Raw genomic sequence first — 21,882 nt, forward strand, 5'->3', positions numbered from 1 at the left:
CCGAAAACCTAAAAAAGGAACTATGCCGCATCTTCAACAACAACGGACTCCGAATCACCATTGAGGCAAACAAACAAGTTGTCAATTTCCTAGACGTCACCCTTGACCTAAAACGTAATGCACACCAGCCTTATACAAAGCCGAACTCCTCGCTACAATATGTCCACCGTGAGAGCAACCACCCGCCCTCCATCACCAAGAACATCCCTGCTGGTATCAACAGACGCCTATCTGCCCTATCTTCAGACCAAGCCTCCTTTGACCAGACCGCGCCGCCTTACCAGAAAGCACTCGACGATAGCGGATACAACTACACGCTACGCTACGATCCCAACACCGTAACCAACCGAAAAACCCGCAAACGCAACAACATCCTATGGTACAACCCGCCCTTCAGCAAGAACACCAGCACCAACATCGGCCACAGATTCCTCACCCTGATAGACAAGCACTTCCCGAAAGACAACCACCTCCGTAAAATCTTCAACAGAAACACCATCAAAATCAGTTACAGCTGCATGAACAACACCAAACAGATCATCGACAACCACAACAAGCGCATCATCACCGCATCGTCGGCCACCGAGATCGCCAACTCCGCCCCTACCACTACCAACAACAAGACATGCAACTGCCGACAGAAAGACACCTGCCCTCTAGACGGAAACTGCCTACAGACATCTGTTATCTACCAAGCTACCGTAACTCGAAAAGACAACAACACCTCGGAAACATACGTCGGGCTCACTGAAAACAGCTTCAAGACCAGGTACAGAAACCACACCGCATCATTCCGACACGCCAAACACAGAAACTCCACCGAACTCAGCAAACACGTCTGGACTCTCAAGGACAACATGACTGAGTATTTTATTTCATGGCGCATTCTTTCTTCCCACTCCGCCTACAACAGTACCACTAAGCGTTGCAACCTCTGCCTCAAGGAAAAGCTGACGATCATCTGCCAACCCGAACTATCAACTCTAAATAAACGCAATGAACTCGTGTCCTCGTGCCGCCACAGAAACAAAGCCCTGCTACGAAACAATTAGAACTGTTAATCCCATCACCGTTAAATTTTCGCGCTATCAATTTTTCACACGTTCCGCCCTGCATATTTATGTAACTCGCTATTGTTCCTCTTGCCGCCTTAGCTAAAACTATCAGTCTATTATTATGTAAATTTCAATGTTAATAGTATATATACGATGGTAGGAATATTCTCATTAAATCCCCTGATGAGTGGGCAACCACGAAACAGACCTGTAGGGAAACCTATGTAGTTTGTATTTTTTTTCTCAAACCAACACTATACACCGCTCTACTTTCGAGTATTGAGCACTTTCTATGAAAGCCTTCAACCATCATTTTATATATATATATATATATATATATGCACAAAATTGTTCCAGCAACTTGGCAATATCTCGGTGGGGTTTTCTACCACCAGCGTGTCATTGTGTAACAGAGATCGGTGTCAAACTGTATCGTACCCGAGCTACTGAAATTGAAAATAAAAAGTTATTTGAAACATTATCTATACATTTCAGAAATCGATTTGATGTAAGATTCGTTGGAATTCGTAATATAAGTAATGGTGAAATTATGGACGAACATGGAAGAGCCGGTTTATGAAGGAAACGGCTGGGTTAATCGGATAACTGGTAATGGTCACCAGTTGCCCCTGACTGAATTCAATAGCTTAGATAACTCATATAAATTTATGATAATTTTTTAGACTTGTTTTTGTTTTGATTATTTTTAACACACCTGTTTCTTTGTTTGTGTTTACGCTTTCGACCGGAGCGAACCCAAAAACATCTACTGTCAGAAAAGCCTACATAAGTCATTGGCCCAAGCTCACGGCAAGTGTAGAAGGTCTATCATAGAGTTTGTAAAAACAGTAGTTTGAAAGTGTGCTATCTTCTCTGCTCAGCCTTTGGAGACCTTTTTTTTTAATTAGGCCTTAGAGCATTTCTTATTGTTAACGTGTTAAAAAGAAGATAAAAAAGCCCCACAGCCCCCAATAAAGCAGACAACAACGTTATATAGGGCACTTTAGAGTTTATTTCACAGCACATGTTACATTATTTTCATCTCGTGGATATAAATAAACACAACGCTGATATTAAACTAAAGGGTGTATTTTGTCTATGATATTAACCTAAAGGGTCTATTTTGTCTATTACGTCTAAGTTCAAGCGTCGTATTAATATTATCCATGGCCGTATCAATGCAATACAAGCAAATGAAGATAAAACAATCAACTCGATTCATTTACATTATTTATTTCGTTGAATACGGCTCATGGATAATACGTTTGAGCTTAGCCTATATTTCCCCAACAAACCACAAAAACTCAAGTAGAATTCTGGATAGCTTCCAACGGTGGATTATTCAGTAAAAAAAATTGGCCCAAGGAAAACTCAAGACATAACCCCTTTAAACATAGTCTGTAATGTAAAAACTGTCCAGACCCCCTACACTTTTTGTAGTATTGTAATCTGGTAAGATAATTTAACCTAGAAAAAATATTCATTTTATATTTTATAAGCAGACCTCTCATGAAAAATATTTTCTAGCATTATTTGAGAACCAGTTTCTTGCTGGCACATTTACTGTCCATGCTTTTCTCTTTGTCTCTTCATGATAGTTCATGCTTTTTAAAATCTCTTATATACTTATTCAAATATCAAAATAATGACTTTTATCTAAGAACGTCAAATTCCCTGACTTTTCATACTGTGATAAGTCTAATTACTGTAACAGACTTATCAAAGTTATTTAAGGTGACTGATACTGATTAAGTAGCCATTGCTCAAGTTAGATAGAATGTCCTTTTAAGTGTTAAAAAAATGGTTATAAACTAAATAATTACATAATAATAAATATCATTGACCACTTGCAATGGAACTGTAAACAAACCAAAGAAAATTCATGCATAATGAAACCAAGTTTAAACTTTACTGTCACAAAACAGCTACTTCGGTTTGGAGGCCCAGGTCATGTCATCCGCCCTTGGCTTATGACCTGTAATCTTTTCAATGAGATACTCAAGGGCTGGCCAAAACCTAATAAGCTCTAAGGGGTAGTCTAGCCATCCTGTGGTAATACAGAAATATGTCTCATGGGGCGCAACGTGGTGAATCCGATGGTGAAGCTTTGGCAGGATGATATGCCAGCTTTGGAGTTTCTCCACCCACCATGGGAGCCCAAAATATGTGTGTGACCACTTGTGGATTTGATTGGTTAGCATGACAAAGAAGCCCAGGGAAAACAGGAAACAGTCCAAGGCATACCAGGAGCTGATGGTGTTTTGATCACAGATGAAGTATTTGGCTGTCACTACTGACAGGACTGGAAGAGTCAACAGGCAGTTGTCGCCATTTGTCTCGATGAGGTCATGCCGGGTGATAGCTGTTGGGTCAACATGGTGTTCACGGAAAGGCCTGATAAATGCCTGTAAAAAAAATGAGGAAATGGAGTCAGACTTGATGGGAACAACAACTCCTTGAAATATTTTAAAGAGCCCTAAAGCAAATCTATGAAGGTCTCTGGTCCATATCTTAGCTACAGCCTGCTTCTATCCATGTTATATTATGGGGCTACACCTAATTCGATACATGTGGTCAGTAAGAAGACAAGAATGGTAAATGGCAACTCCAAGACCAAAACGTGCTAATTATAAAAGCGATAAACTTCAGTGATGAAAGAACATACATTGATGTCCTTAATAAGGTTATTGTTTGATTGATCAACTACATTGCCCTAGTTCTGCCACCATCTAATACTGTTAAAGTGAAAGGGAATTATTACCTTGCCAAAAATGGGAATATCCACAGAGCCCCATGTGTCCGCCGCCCAGTGGACCAATCCAGACATGAAGTCAGCAACAACCATCCCGCCAACTACAATGGATCAATGACATGACATTATCAGCCACCTAGGGGGCAGAGAGGGGGCCGAAACTGGGTATTCTTATACATTTATAAATGAGGATTAAAAAGGACTACCAACTCTACAAATTACAAATAACTTTTTAAGGGTAAAGGCAGAAACAGGTTGTAATTCCAATAACTAAAACCTAAGACAACTGTGCATAAATAAAACAATACATACCTATTCCCAATATCACAGCTTTGATGTGAGAAATTTTAAAATTGATGCAGAGAAAGATTATTAGAGTTGAGGAGATAATAGCATAAGAAACAACACTGAACGTTTCCAGCATCCGCTTTTCTATAAAAAAAAGAACAAAAACTAGTGAGATAAAAAAATATCGTATTCATTGATGTGTGTCAATCAATCAATAGATCAATCAATCTATCATTCTTTATTGAATTTTATTGTTTATACAATAAGGGGAAAGCTGAAGCCAGATGCTTATAAGGCTTGGTCAGCAAAGAATGTAACATATGATAGGACTTAACAATTTCAGCACACTAACACACACATGCACACACCCACCCACGCACACATCCACACATGTGTATTCCATGCTAAAAAGTTTATCAACCAAATACCAGTGTGAGTCTTACACATATCCAGGAATAATAGAAACAAGAACACATCCAAATTTCTAAAACATATAATAAATGGGGCTACCAGATCCCGATAAAAAAAGTTAGTAATTTAAATTTTTCGATGTCGACTTGAAAAAAATACAAGAAATTGGTATGTGGTTCGTATGGACCCTATAAAATGCATGTTATTACGAATAACTCAAATCTGTATACTTCAGGGAACAAATCTGCAAAATTTAGCAGATAATTGTTGTTTTTGAATTGTGCACTTGCAATCAAGAATGGTGACATTCTCACGAGCGCCACTTTTTTTGCAACTAACAACAAAACAGTATTTTCTTTTTTTGCATATAATTCTCTGCTATAAATTATTCTTCCCTTCATTGTGGGTAGCATTGCAACAGAAAACACTTCGCCAATATTTTGTGGTATAGATATTGCCATCTCTGAATTTTACGTTGTTTTAGATTTTCCTGCCAATACTTGGAATAATTCACTGTCCTTTTGCGTGGCCAGGAAAATTTTCAAAGATCTGCAGAAAATTTAAATTTCAATCAAATTTAATTCTTTTTTTTCAGAATTTGAAAGATTATCTATGCTTTTTTTTGGCTAGATTGATATAAGTGAAAGGTTTTAAGAATTTTATAGAAGAGCTAATAGCTTCAGCGAGACTGACAGAGGCCGGCGAGGCCGCCATTTTTGAGCATGCACTGTGATCACCTCGCTTCAAGATTTTAGCAGCAGCAATGTGGAGTTTCCCAGAGCCCTTCGTTTGGCGACGCATGCACATAAATAAGAAGGGCTCTGGGGACGAGATTGTATGCAGTCCCTAAGAAACAAAAATAGAAATATTCGGGTGGACTACCTGTGGTAATAATATTCGGATGGACTACCTGTGGTAACATCATACCATATCGAACGCATGTCATTATGTCAAAGTCCACAGAAACATTTCATAACAAACACGAAAATCATTAAAAAACATTATATCACTATTAACAATTCGCTCGCAATTCTCTTATTGTTCAATAGTTTAATCAAAAACTACGTACAAAAATGCCTAGCTTTTCGATAGAAGTTAACAAGGCAGCGCTCGCTATCTTTTTTTATTATGATACGTACGAGACGTGCGTTTTCTCACAACAACTTGAAATATATGACCGGTTGGACTAAATAAAACCATTTGTTTCTTTAAAACCAAAGATTAAAAATACCCTACGAAACACTACTCAATTAAGTCTCAAAGATTCTAAACCTACAGAAAATAAGCTCAGGGGAACGAAGAAATCTTACGAATTAAGTATTATGCAACTTGCGAGCATTATGGGGGTCGTTTAGCTTGTGAGCATTGTTAATGACAATGTTTACAATGAATTCAAGCTGAAACATGGATTAAAGCTACTAATATCAGAAAAAAAAGTAGAACATGATTAGAAATCGTGATTTTCATGGAGTTCGCACCTTTTGTGTATCCACTTGCGAGGATTGTTTTCGCACCAACGGACTTGCCCGAGTTTCCTTTGTTGTCTGTTCCATTTTCCTTCGCTCTGTTTCTCAAATGACTTGACTCGGTTGCCATTGGGTGAACTGGGAGGGTTTCGTAGCGATCTAGTCAAGGATGATGTGGGGACTTCCCCAAATCACAGGCCCATCAAATGCCCGGGTAATGGATGCAGTTTGACTCGCAAGATGGCCGGTCAACTAGATGAGCCTTCGGTTGTTGTTAGGGCAGCGGAGAATCCTCGTTCCCGCGTTCTTTTTGAATACGGATTCCGGAAACTCAGACTTATAACGGATGAGACCCAGTAATTAACGCGTTTTTCCTGGGGTTATGATTATGCCGCTAAAATGTAAGGGTGGTTATTGGTGATACACAGACTGGGATCCCTTAGGATGGTCTGAGCTATGGTCTCAGTATTTCCATTGGGTTTCTTTTCCTGTATTGAATACACTAAAAGCTAACATGCTAACATTAGCCGGTCAAAAAAACTTTGAGAAACAGAGCGAAGGAAAATGTTTAGCATGTTAGCTTTTAGCTAACATGCTAAACAGGCGCTAGTTGCGTAAAAGACGGAAAAGCCGAGCTTTGTCGCGCGAGGAAACGGAGGCGATAGCGAGCGGATTTCGGAGCCATTTTTGGCTTTTTCGGGAGCTTTTCTGAGGTGCTTAAAGAGAGCCTGTTTCGCAGGCAATGGAAAAGCTGGTGCTGCTAGCAATAGAGAAAAGAAAAATTATTTGAAGAGTATACTTTGTACATGTCCAAACTAAATATAAATTGGAGTATAATGAGAATTCAAATCAATAGCAAAGATTGGTAAAAAAAAGCATAAAAAATGATCTTAGGATACTAAAAAAAAAAACTTCCGTTCAGGGTGTTAACTGTGACCTCATTTTCGTTAAACGTCACGATAAGACACGTTGTGGTCACTTTCTTCACACGGAGATTAAATCTTCTCCACCTCGCCATGTCCTTGGTAATGCGCCTCCAAATATTTGTTAAGGCTTTGAGTTATTTTCACACGCTCTTCAATGACTCAATTTGCAACAAACGCGAGAGCAATCAGACGCTGTGCTCCGACCAGCTGGCACTACCAATACTTGTATTCACAGACTAACAATAATTGTACTGACACAAGGTAGTAAAACCACCAAGAACTGGTCAATAAACGAGCTTCAAATCAAGAACAAGGTTGGGAAAATATGTTGAACGCCTCTGTGGAACAGTGCCCTGGGTACTAGAGCAGCGGCTCGAATTGCGATGGCGTTTCGAGCGTTAGCACTTCGCCGAAGCTTTTTTTTGTTCTAAACAACGCCTACGCGACCATCAGGTTTTCTACACCTTGCCTGTAGTCTTTTCATATCACATGATCAATGAACAGTTTGACAATTAAAATAAAGAGCAGTCGCGTACCCAGAATTGACCGAGGGGGAAGCGCAGTCATAGGTATAACTATGGGAAAAGCATAGTAATTGAGGGTTCGACTTAATAAAATATTACCCATTTTTTGGCCGCCAAGTATACCCCCTGTGTACACGCCTGAAGAATATTTTAATGTAATTATAATTAAAATTATTTTAACGCTCTCATCCCTCCGCCTCCATATATTAGTCAACCTTCACGAAATTGTCCTATAATTTTTTTGGCACAAATGACTGATATTTTGAAATATTGAAATATTTTTCGCGTTTTCGGTTAAAAATCATCGGATATTGTTACGTAACCGATCGTAAGTAAACTGGTGACAATGCGTCTTTAACTGTCTTTAACTGTGGTACACCAGCAGGCAGTGGGTGTCTCGGTAGTTTACCTTTACATTATCACAAAAGCGTTTGGCTTTAAAAAACATGCGCAAAATTTGTAATCCATTCCCATTCACAAGAGATTTTAGTCGTAGCAGGGAATTATTTTTATGTTTCTTTCATTTTCTATTAAGTTTCTCTTACTTCTTGACCGCTCGCTGTGTTCCCAGATGACGTCACGTCTTTTAGTTACCCTACTGTTTATGGGCTCATTGTGGCAAGCGGTCTCTTCCCAGACCGCCGCGCCGCCAGGCTGTCCTGTACATATTAATGGCTGAAGCATCCCTTGTAGTTTACCATTCGTGTACAAAGTCCAGTTCACACGTGCCTACAACAAGCACGACGTCTGTTATAGCTGCGTGAGTAATGCACATGCTCGGGTTTAATTTTTGCATTAAAGTCCACAGCGAGGGCAGAGGGGATAAACTCATAGACCAGGTTACCATACTATGGCACCAAAAATTCTGAAAGGTGGTTGACCAGGGGGTAAGATGTGGCTGAGTGGTAAGGCTTTTTGGTTTGTTTGTTATGTAGGGCCAGATGTATGGCTGGTCTCGCGATGCTTGTGACAAAGCCTTCAACAAAGACATGTACACGACCTGCGAAGAGTGCACGAAAACGTCGGTTTATCAGCAAAGTCTGGGAATGGGTCAAGAGCTTCGTCACAGACGCTAAGACCCGATGCCAAGGAGTTGCCGACTTCTACTACACTTCCGTCAGTCTGTTCGGTCATTCGAACTTCATGACAGTCTCTCCTAGCTGGTGCCAGTTCGCTTGCGCCGAGACATACGGTGACCCTAATACGGTACTAGTCAGGAAATGAGCAACCGACCTTGCGAATATAGAAGCCTAGAGTTAAAGCCGCATTGTCACCAGTTTGCTTCCTTAGGTCCGACGGAAACCTCAACCGTTAAAAGACAAAAGAATCTATTAAAATCCGAGATATTAAACAGGCCATCCGCTCTAAATTATCAATCACATCCTCAAAGAAACTTCCAATAAACACACTGCTTTCAATATTTTGAAATATTTTTCGCGTTTTCCGTGATAAAATCATCGAAGATTGTTACGTATTAGACCGGAAGTAAACTTGTGATAATGCGGCTTTAAGCAGCCTAGAAACCCCTATGTAAGCGAGCAAACTTAGTTGCAGCTTTTTAAACGAGCAGTAAATGTGATAGACAAGAAAATAAAATACAAATTCAGGATCTATTTGGTTTCACATTGTTTTATTAGGTCAATTAATTGAGTTTAGTCTAGTCCCCGCCGTTCTTTTTGAGGCTCCTGTGCTAGGGGATAAGATAAGGGGACTGGGACGAGCACAGAGAAATAGTTTCCTGTGATGTCACACACTTATCTGATTAGCCTTTATAACCACGATAGCATTCGAGCATTGCAGGTGAAAAGCTAGCCCAGCAATGCTACAGCTGTTTGAACATTGGCTGATGAAGGCTTTATTTATACAAGGCTTTTGCTGTTACGACGTCAATGTAATAATAACAAACGTCTACATTCCCTTGACTAGCGAAAATACTTGACGGCTACGTGCGAAACAAAGCCGTTATAGGTATTCGTTCCTTTTCACACAAAAAAAATATTTTAATTGAAATCTTTTGTATTTTTTTTACACTTTGAACATGAGAAGTACCACCCAGCTACAAAAAGGCCCCTTTACTCGATGTTATTAGAAATACGCAAACACATACAAAGTTATTCTATGATATTTTAAAAGAAAATTCGATTCTTAAAGCATCAGTTGCGAATATGTTTATAACAAGAAATTAGTTTACCATGGGCCACGATTTTTGTTCAATATAACAGAGAAAAAAAATACAACGCTTGGACATGAGTTTCGTTTTGATAGCTTCCGTCTTTTGTTTTCGGTGGTTTTGTTAAGTCAACCGTAGCCCTTGGATAACTGCTTAAAATCAACTGGTGATTTTCGTCGTTTTGCAAATAACTACCTACATCTGAGAATACAATATGGAAAATTATCTTTAACGTTTACCAGACATTTTAATCTGAATTTGTATCATTAAGATAGTAGCAAAAGGGAAACGAATAGGAGAATTTTATTTTTTTTCATTTTCCCCTGTTGTCATTGTCGAGTGCGGTCACTCAGAGTACCTGCATTAAAAAGGCGGGAAAGACTTCCTAAAAATGAGATCTAATCTAATCCCTCACTGATTTCCCCCAGTGTTTCGGGCCCCCTGTGGTCTGCGACTCTTGTTCCGTCGTGACTGCTTACGCCCAGTCCTTCGCGTTCGCCGCTTCTTGGTTTTTATTGGGGAGACAGGTCGATGCTTCGATTTCTTATCTCGTTTAACGTGCTTGCTTCGACTGACGACCCCTAGTAGATATCGAATGGAAGTCGGTAATGGCTTTGGATTTGGAGAAACAATATCAAATTCCTTTCTTATTCAAAAGGTAGGCTACCTTGCTAGCATAGCTTTCTTCCTGTTTCTTTATATCAGCACACCTATCCGTGTCACGTGTCACTGTTCTTTCGTGTTCTCGTTTGTTTGTGTCCGCACAAACAGGAATAAAAATCTACTAGCAGGGTAAAGGTGGGCATTACCGAATAGCAAACAGTTTGTTTTGGATTTAGGGATGTAATGCTAAACACGCGTGTGAAAATCATCGCGAGAGACAAGCAGGGGAGACCTGCGATGCTTACCGCGCGTGTGAAAATCACGCGAGACACGCAAGCCGAGACCTGCGATGCTTACCGCGCGTGTGAAAATCACGCGAGACACGCAAGCCGAGACCTGCGATGCTTACCGCGCGTGTGAAAATCACGCGAGACACGTAAGCGGAGAACTGCGATGCTTAACACGCGTGTGAAATTCAGCGCGAGAGACACGCAAGCGGAGAAGGGAACAAAAAAGGAAGGAACGAAAATGGACTCGTTTCGTTTCTTGTCTGCTAACTTCCCATACATTTTATCTATTTTCAAACGCGCACCTAAGCTCCAACCTCTGTTTACTTTTTTTTTTTTTTTTACCTGTCTCGCTTGGCGTCCAAGCGTGAAGGATCGGTTGTACCATTTCCGGCAGATTACTGCAATCCATCAGCACGGTGTTGTCGATTTCGCTACCAATCCGCGCCTGCGCGTTCCACGTGACGCCGTTAAACTCGTTCATCCAGTTTGTCCAGTTTCCACGGCACTTGCTGTTCATGTCTTCGCAAGTTTTCCTAAAAAAAAAGGCCATGAAACTCCTATATATCATTTCAGTCAAGCGAACTGGGAACAAGTGGAACAATCTTTCACCAACTTCATATTCACCAACTGCGTAAGCTGGTTCGTAAGTGTTTTTGTTGTTGTTATTTAACCAACCAAAGCTTAAGCACGAACGAATTTGCCTTACATTTAACGCCTCGCCAACTACCCCAATTTAAAGTTATCTGTCGGGAGCCCAAGCTTACTTCTCATTCTAAATAATGACATTCATCTACTTATATGAGCACCAAATAAGAAGACTTACTTGCATATTCCCCTGCGCTGTGGGGGGTCTGTGGTGTGGTCGCATAGCGGAAAGTAGTGCTGACAATAGATGTCCCGGATGAGCTGAAAACAATAGCTGTTCATGATCTCCACTGTACGCTGAATGAACCTTGAGTTGCTGTTGTTGACCGGTGGACCACGGAAAGTCACTGTCATGAGAGTAGTCTCTCGCTCTAACTGCTCGTCCCGGCCCGCAGAGTACACGAGGGTTTCTGGCGGGACAGTATTCTTGCAGATGCCGTCTTCACCTCTGACATACCTCATGCAAGTACGTGTTTCTCGGCGTCCATTCAAATTCGCGTTACTTTCAATTGGATAGAAGCACCTGTACGCAGAGAAACACAAATGTCACAGGTCTTATAAGACAGACGCAAGCATATCAAGAAAATTAGCCAAAAATTGTCGTTTTTGATAAACGCGGTCACTTCCATATAAGGAAACTAATATAATCCTTATTTGGAAAAACTGCATGCTTCTTGTCATTTTTAAGGTTGCCGTACCGCAGGTGCTTCGTAAACCTTATGAATTGTAATCAGAAGAGAAAAACAGTGAATGTGACCATCCTTGGTCAATGGAGAAAGTATCTGAAAAAAAACTAAGATTCCTCGGTACCAGTCCCTTAAAAGACAACGTTTTCTTCATATGAAGACTATACATTCGACTTATTAGGACACCGTATGACAACATAGGCCTTATAAGATCATTTAAGAATAAAAAGCCTTATAAGGTTAAGTACCATATAAGGACACAGCAAGTATGGCAACACAAGCCTTATAAGGTCAAATGACAAAAAAAGCCTTAAACACGAGGTTCCGCTATAAATGGGAAAGCTCCTCCCACCCCCGGGCTCGAATTTGCAATTATAATCATAACACTGCCAAGCTAGCAATCACAAATAATATGTCTCTTGTAAAACTGCTTATCTCAGAGCCTCAGTCGGCTGGAATAAAACTACTTTTGCACAGGTAACAAGGCAGTTGTGTTTAAAGATTGATAAATTAGTGATTTGCCCTCCACTCACGTTTTCGGTGCAAAATTTTAATTTTTTCGCTATCCATAATCTAACGCATCTGCATACATTATTATCGCGCTGTGATGAAAATGTTCGTACTTTAGAGCGCACACAGCTTGGTATAGCATTATTTTACTATAAACAGAACCATTTTAGGTGGACAAGTCTGGGAGTGACATTTAATAAGGTTTAGAATATAATATTTGAATTGAGCGATCAGAGCAATATTGTCCTGACATGTTGACTCATTGGCGGCTGATTGATAGCTGATTGTTCTTGAGCCCGAGGGTGGGAGGAGCTTTCCCTTTTATAGCGGAACCAAGTGTTTAAGATCAAGTACCGCGTGCGAAAATCACGTAAGGCAGAACAAGCAACCTGGATCCCTGAAACAGGAAAAATGAGAAACTGATACTACGCTTACACAGTGTTTGTTTGAAATGGCGCGAATTGTGTAAACGCAGTTTTGAGCTACATTGACCTACCCAACTGTGATATTCTGTGCTTGTCTGCCGTCACCTACAATTCAATCAAAACAAGCAACTAAGCATAAGTACTACATGGGGATGGTAGGACGCGAACCGAGCAAGACTTCAGCACAGCCCGCGTGACTTATTATCAGCGGATAGCCTGGTCCCGCGCAAGCGTGTACGCATGTGCAAACTTCTGTACTTTTGTATCAATACTTCAAAACGGCTCGGTCTTCGCGGACGCACCACTGTGGCCTGTACACTTCAAGAAATTCCGAGAATCTTTTCGTCAGCGGATAACCTCTAGCTGCGCACGCGCCATGTAGACTTCCAGAAAATCCCGCAAATCTTATATCAGCGGATATTCCACCCGCGCACGCGTGGTTACTTTGATACTTCAAGAATGCCCGCGAATCTTTCATTAGCGGATGGCCTGTTGACGCGCAAGCGCATTTATTATTTCACCCTCAACCTCTATCCGTCGCGGGGACTCGCCAAACCACAAGACGTGAGTGCGGCGCAGTAGATGAAAAGGTAGACGATATGGCCATGAGCCAAGATGGTCTTGGCCAAATTTCCAGTCATCATTTCCGCAGATAAATGAATCAAACAAAGAAAAAATGGACATTTTACTTTAAATTATTGTTTTAAAGTTTAAATCATCCTCAAAAACGAAAACAAAAATTGTCTAAGAAATAAGAAAAAGTTTTCTATGCTAGCTTTCGGGGTTGCATTATTACAGATTTTCAAGCTTTTTTGTTCATCGTATATTCCTGGTTAACTCTTCAAAGTATTATAATATAAAATCTACCTGCAATACAAGGTACAATGAGCTTATGCAATTCCTTCGATGGCTAGCGTGACGTCTGCGTGGACGGTGATTAGCACCAACACGAGCGCTGGGTGCTGATTGTATTATAAAAATCTCTTCAGAAATAAAGAACAATAAAGTCACTCTAAAAAATGCGCTCTTGGAAGTTTTCTCCCCCATAACATAGTACCCTAGTGATTGCGTAGTCCTCTATTATAGAAGCAATCTCTTTATGTGTTGTTTAAAGTTACCCAAGCAGAATACGCTAGACTTAAATGCTTGCTGCAGATGCCGTAGAGCTGTCATTTGAGCATTTTTTGTCTCGGTTTACATAGAAATTTTAAACGAAGGCGTGTTAATTGTGGAGTTTAGGTAAAATGGACTTGATAAGGAAGTCTTTAAACAAAAATAGTCTAAAGATAGATCACAGAACAACTGCGTCTCTACTTCAGAGCCTATCATGAAAAGAAAAACCTTTTGAAAAAATCTAAACGTGTTTTGACTTACCTATATTTCGGACCGCTCGCTTCTCCAGACGCCTGGCTTCTGTATGTGCGAGAAGGACAACCAACAAGAAACACCAAGCAGAACACATGATACAGCGAAGATCCGACAAGATTACAATTATTTGTTGCAGCGTCTTCAAGATTCCTTTGAAGTCTGAGCCGACTTGTTCTCGCGAAGGAATTTAAAGTTAACGTATGGGCAACAATGCTTAGCCCGGGGCTAAACGGAGAGGACCATCTTCACGCAGAGGTCAAAGAGAATTGTCAACCATCTGCTGCAAGCTTATGACAAATACTATTTAAACAAGTTCATCCCAGGTTGGATGTAGACTCCTTTTGTCGTCTATCTGCTTAATTTGAGTGTGAAATTCAACTCTAATCCAGCTTTGTAAAGAATTTTTGGTGAAGAGAATAAGAGTTGTCGATTGAGACGCGTGACTTTGAAGAAAACCTGTGTTTCCCATTAAAATCAGGTCGCTCGCCGCAGTATTGTCCTCCCATGGATTTCCATCACTGAAAGATCTTTCTAGATCCAGCGCAATAAAAAGTCGATGACAACATCATAACACATTTTCCTGAAAAACCCTTGAGGTTTTGCAGACTTGGCAAACAAGGGGATTGTAAAAGAGATTACGGATTTTTTGCAGCTAATAGCATCTTAATAGCTTGGGTTGAATCGAGATGTGATGGGTATAAGTGACAGCGTTGCTAGAGGCGTTATAATCGCCCTCAGGAAAATCTTCTTGTACAGTTTATAAACGCCAGGAGCAATTCCACAACACCAGTACTAAACAAAAGGCCAACACATCTTAATTTCAAACGAAACGAAATGCGAAGTAGATGTTTTTGCCCACATTCATTTTAAAATACGTTTCTAATCGCTTACTAAAAAAATCTCCAATGTTTTGAAAAACAAAAACGCTGAAAAGATCTTCCCTCTACTTAGTTCAATTCCATTGTTGGAGCCTGGTATGACCTGTAATTCAAAGCATGCTCGCGTACGTGAAAAGCGATTTGCATTCAACTAGATCATAAAAGTTCAAAGGTGTGACAAATTTGAGACAGTAACTTGTTAAGCTTCTGAGGTACGCGACAAAACTTCGGACGTGACGAACAAACCAACAGTTTTAACTGTTTTAACTATTAGCGAGGTGATTGAATATGTTTGACAACTTAAATAGATTGGGTTGAAAATACATAGACACATTTTGTCGACTTGACGGTCAAAATAAAACTGCACAAATACCATGAAAAAAAATTATGTATCAATACCACTTTGTCAACAGGAACATTCATTCGAAACTATTTCTATCTCCCATTCAAGAAATGGTAAATCGTTTTACGCTGTTTGAATAGACAATGAAAGGCGAAAGATTTTAAAAGGTCGAAGTGCAAAACAAACAATGAACAGATGGCACGATTTTACATGCTTTAATTAGCTACCAATTCAGAGACTAAAACTAACTTCACTATGAACTTGATGGTTACGATAAAGGACTTTGATCCAGTTTAGGTCTACAGCGCGCAACGGTTTATGGCGCACAAAAAGGTTCAATTGCTCACGGCGCGCAAAGGCTCACGGCTCTCTAATACGCAATTAGTCATGGTGCGTAAAGACAGTGCGCGCATATTCTTTACTTGCTAACGGCAAGTTAAGGCTCAATTTCTCATTGTGCGCAAAGGTTCAGTTACCAAGTGCGCGCAATGATTCAATTGCTTATCTACACTTAGACTCTTAAATACATGTTTTCATTACTAGTGTTATATACCAGAGCTCGTAAGCCGCACCCTGTTATTGTTTTTAACTTTCTCAAACTTGGAAACTTGCTAGGATGACGGAATGATGGCTAAAAGTGTTTTTCTATGTTATCAAAGAAAGTCTCACACTAGGAGATTGAACATTTTTGAGCACTTAAAAATGGCTTTCTAACTTGTAAACGTTTATAGACAATGTACAGTAAATAAGATTGAAAATTATTTGAAAATATGTATGTCACACACTTCATTATTACACCCTAATGACTTGATGAGAACACCCTGATGACTTGATTAGAACACCCTGATGACTTGATGAGAACACCCTAATGACTTGATGAGAACACCCTAATGACTTGATGAGAACACACTAATGACTTGATTAGAACACCCCAATGACTTGATGAGAACACCCTGATGACTTGATGAGAACACCCTGATGACTTGATGAGAACACCCTAATGACTTGATGAGAACACACTAATGACTTGATGAGAACACCCTGATGACTTGATGAGAACACCCTAATGACTTGATGAGAACACCCTAATGACTTGATTAGAACACCCTAATGACTTGATGAGAACACCCTAATGACTTGATGAGAACACCCTAATGACTTGATGAGAACACCTTGTTGACAGTATGATTGTATCCAGGGACGAATCCAGCAGCTCCAAAAAGGGGGGGGCCGAAGCAGGGTTTCAAAAAAGGGGGGTGGATTCATTGTTCTTCCGTGGATTTCCTTATATTTCTTGTTATTTGTAAGGCAAATATATGATAATGGGGGGGGGGGGGGGGGCCTGCTCATCCCACCCCTAGATCCGCCCCTGGTATCCTCATCCCACCCCTAGATCCGCCCCTGGTATCCTCATCCCACCCCTAGATCCGCCCCTGGTATCCTGGTCCCACCCCTAGATCCACCCCTGGTATTCTCGTCCCACCCCTAGAACCGCCCCTGGTATCCTCGTCCCACCCCTAGAACCACCCCTGGTATCCTCGTCCCACCCCTAGATCCGCCCCTGGTATCCTCATCCCACCCCTAGATCCGCCCCTGGTATCCTGGTCCCACCCCTAGATCCGCCCCTGGTATCCTCGTCCCACCCCTAGATCTGCCCCTGGTATCCTCGTTCCACCCCTAGATCCGCCCCTGGTATCCTCGTCCCACCCCTAGATCCGCCCCTGCTATCCTCGTCCCACCCCTAGAACCACCCCTGGTATCCTCGTCCCACCCCTAGATCCGCCTCTGGTATCCTCGTCCCACCCCTAGATCCGCCCCTGGTATCCTCGTCCCACCCCTAGAACCGCCCCTGGTATCCTCGTCCCACCCCTAGAACCGCCCCTGGTATCCTCGTCCCACCCCTAGATCCGCCCCTGGTATCCTAGCCAAAAGTTCAGAGTAATTAGTGTATCTTGGAGCCACTGCTACCAGGGCTTTCATGATTGTTACTCTCCTCAACAACACATTGTGACACTGAGTTATATTAGGGCCGCATTGTCACCAGTTTACTTTCGGTCGATTACAGAACAATCTCCGATTTTTAACAGAAAACGCGAAAAATATTTCAAAATATTGAAAGCAATGTGTCTATTGGAAGTTTCTTTGAGGATGTGATCGATAATTTAGAGCGGATGGCCTGTTAAAAACTCGAACTGGAACAAAATTGAGGTTTTCTGGTGGTATCTCTAGTTGGGTCCTAGAGATTTTTTTCCTCACCCAAAACAACTCGAAACCTCAGTGGCGTAAGAGAGCAATGTGACCATGTACAAAACCGTGTGGACTGGGTGTGATTCCCAGCTGAGTTGGTGTTTAAAGCCGCATTGTCACCAGTTTACGTCCGGTCGATTACGTAACAATATCCGGTGATTTTTAACACAAAACGCGAAAAATATTTCAAAATATTGAAAGCAGTGTTTCTTTGAGGATGTGATTGATAATTAAGAGCGGATGGCCTGTTTATTATCTCGGATTTTAATAGATTCTTTTGTCTTTTAATGGTTGAGGTTTCCGTCGGGCCTCCGGAAGTAAACTGGCGACAATGCAGCTTTAAACTGGCTTGGCAACACAAGTGGTACCATGAGCACTTCATCTCTATCTACACCTACAATACCTCCAAGAGAGTGCTTTGTATTCTAAGGCAAATTTCAGTTTTAGTCATTCCAAGCCAATCTGGCAATACTCCTGGCAGTAAAAGTTTTTGTTTTCTACTCACATATCACCACAGGAATTAATAACATGCTATTTCCTCAACAGTTCTTTAGTCTTTTCTTCAACGAGAAGGTCTGTGTCACTGGAATACTCGTCCGTAAGTTGCTGAATCTGAAAGGAGGGAGTAAAACATAGTATAAAATTTACAATTATCTCCTGAATCCAGTTAATTGGTAAACCTTAGAAATTTCACTTCAAAAGATGAAGAGATAAAATTATCTAAATCTGTGCTTTGACCTCTTGTTGGGAATCATGTGTCGCTGTACCTAATACTTCCAAAAGGGTAAGTGGTAGGCTGCACATTAAAAAAATATATATTTTAGTCAATAGAAGCTGTGTGTTACTACTCAGCAACAAAGACCTGTTTTGTAGGGTTTTTTTTATAATACTCATTACAACAAACTGTGGGCTTGTTGTAGGTTAAAGGTTTCCTTACCATTTTTTCCACTTGTTTCACCTCATCTTCTGATCTTCCCTGCTTGTTTTTCCTCACATCAGCCATGCCCTTTTGTCTCACTCTTCTCAGGTTTTGTTTGGATTGCTCACAAGCTTGGCGAGCTAGTTTCACCAAGTCTTGTCTATATTCTTGCGTAACTCTTGAAAGAGAAAATTGTTTTTAAGAATTTTGATTGGCCAGTCCTTTTGTTTATATTCAACAGTCTATTTGCAAGATCTCTTCAAAATAAGGATGCACAATTGAGGTCAAATACTTGTTATAACATTCTATTAAGATTAAATCAGTGACTTGCTTTTATTAGCTGATGGAAATGGATGCTTTGTGTGATTGACCTTCTTTAACCCACTCCCCCCTGACTTTTTTCTAGCTGAATTAACAAAAATAAAAACAGACAAAGGTTTAAACAATCAAAGAAAATCACAGGAGGGGGAGTGGGGTGGCATTGTCTGAAAACATTTGGATCATTTCCTTTGTAGTTATGATGCATCAGAATTTGTCAATAAGAGCCAGTAAGATAAAAGCAAGTATAAAAAAAGTAAGACAGTAAGATAAAACTTACTTTGGAATAGAGATAGTGATGGTGGTGTTATCAACTACTGGTTCAAAGTTTATTCTTGATTCTTTTATTGCTTGGGCTGCTGCCTTTGTATCCTAAACAACAAGAATTCATCATATGATTATGTTGTTTTAACCCCTGGGAAAATAGTTCCCTTGCTTATGTGCACTACTAATGTGACTTAAACATGAAAAGAAGCTACCTAAAGAAAACATCATATGGAGTGCAATTTTTACTAAACATTTGCCCTAAAATCTCTGCTTAGGCGAAAATTGCTGAAGATCAGGAGCGTGTAAAACAAAAGAATTTCAGCTGTGATGAAATTTTCCAAATTTTGGATGTTTTCGGATGGGCTTAGGGTAATTTAGCGAACTTCAACCAATTTCGTTTGCATTACTTTCTTTCAATACTGTATCATATATAGGATGTAGCAGTTTACTAATTACTGTTATCAAATACATAACACACCTTAGGGGAACTAGACATGTCAATCACAAACATGTTGTCTCCTTTCATTCTTATCTCAGCCAACTCGGCAAGAGTGGATTTCCCACTTCTGGTGGTGACCCTTATGTTATCAAGAGCATCTAATACAAATAAAAATGTCAGCCATGAGTTAAACTACGCTGGAAACCCCTATAGAGTTTACATCCCTTAAAAAGATGATCACCCTCCTCCCTAGAACAAACTTGAAGAGCGCTACAAAAGCATTATATATCATTATTATTATCATTATCTTTCAGTGTTCTTTAAATTTACTAAACAACTATTGCTATAGACAAACTGGTCTATGGACAAAATAACTTATCAAAAGGTCAGGGTTTTACTATACCTTTTCCCCTGTCACCCTACATATGTTAGTTAAGAAAAGCAGGTTTGATTATTTTGCTACTATTTACTTGTGTCAGGGATACTCAAGAATCTATTTTATTGCTAAAGGTTGGTTCTCACTTGGACATAAGTACAAGCCCAGCACACATAATTTTCAGATTCTCACTGGAACGCAAGCACAAGAGCAATTGCGAGAGAAACCAACCACTTGATTTTTTGCGCTTGTGCTTACATTTGAACAATTCTCACTTATGATTGCATCCCAGTGAGAACTAGCCTTAATAAATACAATAGGTAAAAATAGCACAAGTCACCCTTGTTAAGCACCAGAAAAATCTTCACACTTTTTTTCTCACCAGGTAAAATTTGAACAGTTATTTTTGAAGTATAGTCTTGCTTTAGTTTATCAATAGTGGACTCCATATTAGCCTTGATCTTTGAAAAGTCCACAAGTCCTTCAGCCAACTCGGGATCGAACATCAAAGTTCCCCCTGCCTTTTTCTTTTTTCCTGCGTAAACCATAACAAACAGAAAATCAATGTAATTAATAACCAAACTCAAGAGTACTATAAGCAGGAGATTGTGATTTTATCAACGAATACAGGATCTTTGTTTAAAGCCAGTTCAAAGCCCGGACAAACTGGAATCTAGGGAAGGTGGGATATTTGCATCCTTTGGAACGTATTTCATGGCACATCGGCACGTCCTTGATAACCTGCTGTCTTCGAGGATAAGTTCCCATAAAGAAATACTTCCAATTAAGGCAACACTTTACAGCCAGCACTGATCACTTTAAATATTCAGTAAAAACACACGAATGTTTATTAAAGTTTACACAGGTTACGTCAAGAGGGGAAAGTAAAGTGTGTGCGGTAATTGATAACAAACCTTTCTTTGCAGAATACCAGCGTACAGCAGTGAGTCTGAGGACTGTTGTCTGGGTGCGACACGTACTCTGTGTGCCGATAAATCGTGAGAAAGAAGCTGGGAGCATGGCTGAAATTGATACAAAGAAAACACAAAGAAAAATGGGGAAAATCCTAAAAGTTACACACGAAGTTATCTCATTGAGCCCGCGATTAAAATGTAGTAAATTGGGTTACTATTTCATGTAACCTACTCCCAAGTCAATATCTTGTTCTTAGCCAAGCTTACCTACCCTCATCTTTCCATCATCAACCCTCATCAACCCTTATCAACCCTCATCTACCCTAATCAGCCATCATCAACCCTCATCCACTCTCATCAGCCGTCATCTACACTCCTCAACCATAATCAGCCATCATCAGCCATCATCAGCCATCATCAGCCCTCATCAGCCATCATCAACCATCATCAACCCTCATCAGGGGGGGGGGGGGGCTCTTTAAGCTCCCCCTCCGGGAAAATTGCTAAAACTTGGTGACTTTTCCTAAAATCTATCTGTGGACGTTTTGATGCCATTGACATGTCAAGGAGACGCTTTCACGCATAAGTTTCCCCAAAACTAAAAAGTAGTGAATTTTTTATATCTTGGGCCTGTTTCTCAGATTTAAATGCCTGTTTTGAAGATTGTTTAGGTGACAGGTTGGTTTCACAACAGCGCTAGAATTTTTTTACCTCGGACGTTTGGAGGGAGGGGTGGGAAAATTTTCCTCTCTCAAAGCTGTTGTTAAAAATGTCACTAGATTTACTAGATGATACTTTGAAAGCTAATATTATGCATTTATCATTACTATGAGCATTAATACATGCATGCAAATACTTTTTTCTGTAATAATTCCAGATTTTTTTTTTTTTGCAAAAATCATAATAATTCAAGATGGCGGATCCAAGATGGCGGACCCAAACCCAAGATGGCCGAAATTCTTACAAAAAATGGATTGTAAACGTTTTTATGGCCTTTTTGCATTGAAAAGCCGTACGAAGGTTGATTCTGACATATCTGAATGATGCAAAATGATTTCAACG

General features: G+C 40.3%; 3 protein-coding genes across 3 annotated transcripts; all 3 read right to left on the reverse strand.

The window, feature by feature from the left end:
• Positions 1 to 2,047: 2,047 nt before the first annotated feature.
• LOC5513341 (plasmanylethanolamine desaturase) lies at positions 2,048 to 6,256 on the reverse strand. The gene is made up of 4 exons (XM_001633615.3): positions 5,985 to 6,256; positions 4,120 to 4,239; positions 3,817 to 3,908; positions 2,048 to 3,460 (listed from the first exon to the last, which is right to left on the reverse strand). Exons 1-4 carry the CDS (start codon positions 6,100 to 6,102, stop codon positions 2,981 to 2,983), a joined length of 810 nt encoding a protein of 269 aa, XP_001633665.3. The 5' UTR covers positions 6,103 to 6,256; the 3' UTR covers positions 2,048 to 2,980.
• Positions 6,257 to 9,035: 2,779 nt separating this feature from the next.
• On the reverse strand, positions 9,036 to 16,638 carry LOC5513355. Its single transcript, XM_032382911.2, has 5 exons — positions 14,126 to 16,638; positions 12,823 to 12,856; positions 11,309 to 11,653; positions 10,828 to 11,018; positions 9,036 to 10,173 (listed from the first exon to the last, which is right to left on the reverse strand). The coding sequence occupies exons 1-5, from the start codon at positions 14,211 to 14,213 to the stop codon at positions 10,004 to 10,006; spliced, it is 828 nt and encodes a 275-aa protein (XP_032238802.2). The 5' UTR covers positions 14,214 to 16,638; the 3' UTR covers positions 9,036 to 10,003.
• Positions 16,639 to 17,282: 644 nt separating this feature from the next.
• On the reverse strand, positions 17,283 to 21,028 carry LOC5513352 (ribosome-recycling factor, mitochondrial). Its single transcript, XM_001633617.3, has 6 exons — positions 20,821 to 21,028; positions 20,289 to 20,441; positions 19,570 to 19,688; positions 19,105 to 19,196; positions 18,525 to 18,684; positions 17,283 to 18,199 (listed from the first exon to the last, which is right to left on the reverse strand). Exons 1-6 carry the CDS (start codon positions 20,924 to 20,926, stop codon positions 18,119 to 18,121), a joined length of 711 nt encoding a protein of 236 aa, XP_001633667.2. The 5' UTR covers positions 20,927 to 21,028; the 3' UTR covers positions 17,283 to 18,118.
• Positions 21,029 to 21,882: the final 854 nt, after the last annotated feature.

Source organism: Nematostella vectensis, chromosome 13 (assembly GCF_932526225.1).
Source record: "Nematostella vectensis chromosome 13, jaNemVect1.1, whole genome shotgun sequence".
Taxonomy (NCBI): Eukaryota; Metazoa; Cnidaria; class Anthozoa; order Actiniaria; family Edwardsiidae; genus Nematostella; species Nematostella vectensis.

What these genes read in the sequence shown, in the direction of transcription:
- LOC5513341 (XM_001633615.3), bottom strand. Translation starts at nt 6,102, where the DNA reads ATGGCAACCGAGTCAAGTCATTTGAGAAACAGAGCGAAGGAAAATGGA. An exon ending in CGCAAGTGGATACACAAAAG is followed by an intron (nt 4,240 to 5,984) that starts GTGCGAACTCCA and finishes TTTTTTTTATAG; the next exon opens with AAAAGCGGATGCTGGAAACG. An exon ending in ATATTCCCATTTTTGGCAAG is followed by an intron (nt 3,461 to 3,816) that starts GTAATAATTCCC and finishes TTTTTTTTACAG; the next exon opens with GCATTTATCAGGCCTTTCCG.
- LOC5513355 (XM_032382911.2), bottom strand. Translation starts at nt 14,213, where the DNA reads ATGTGTTCTGCTTGGTGTTTCTTGTTGGTTGTCCTTCTCGCACATACA. An exon ending in CAGCGCAGGGGAATATGCAA is followed by an intron (nt 11,019 to 11,308) that starts GTAAGTCTTCTT and finishes CTTTTTTTTTAG; the next exon opens with GAAAACTTGCGAAGACATGA. An exon ending in TTGGACGCCAAGCGAGACAG is followed by an intron (nt 10,174 to 10,827) that starts GTAAAAAAAAAA and finishes GATATCTACTAG; the next exon opens with GGGTCGTCAGTCGAAGCAAG.
- LOC5513352 (XM_001633617.3), bottom strand. Translation starts at nt 20,926, where the DNA reads ATGCTCCCAGCTTCTTTCTCACGATTTATCGGCACACAGAGTACGTGT. An exon ending in CTGGTATTCTGCAAAGAAAG is followed by an intron (nt 20,442 to 20,820) that starts GTTTGTTATCAA and finishes TGGTTTACGCAG; the next exon opens with GAAAAAAGAAAAAGGCAGGG. An exon ending in AACTGTTCAAATTTTACCTG is followed by an intron (nt 19,689 to 20,288) that starts GTGAGAAAAAAA and finishes TATTTGTATTAG; the next exon opens with ATGCTCTTGATAACATAAGG.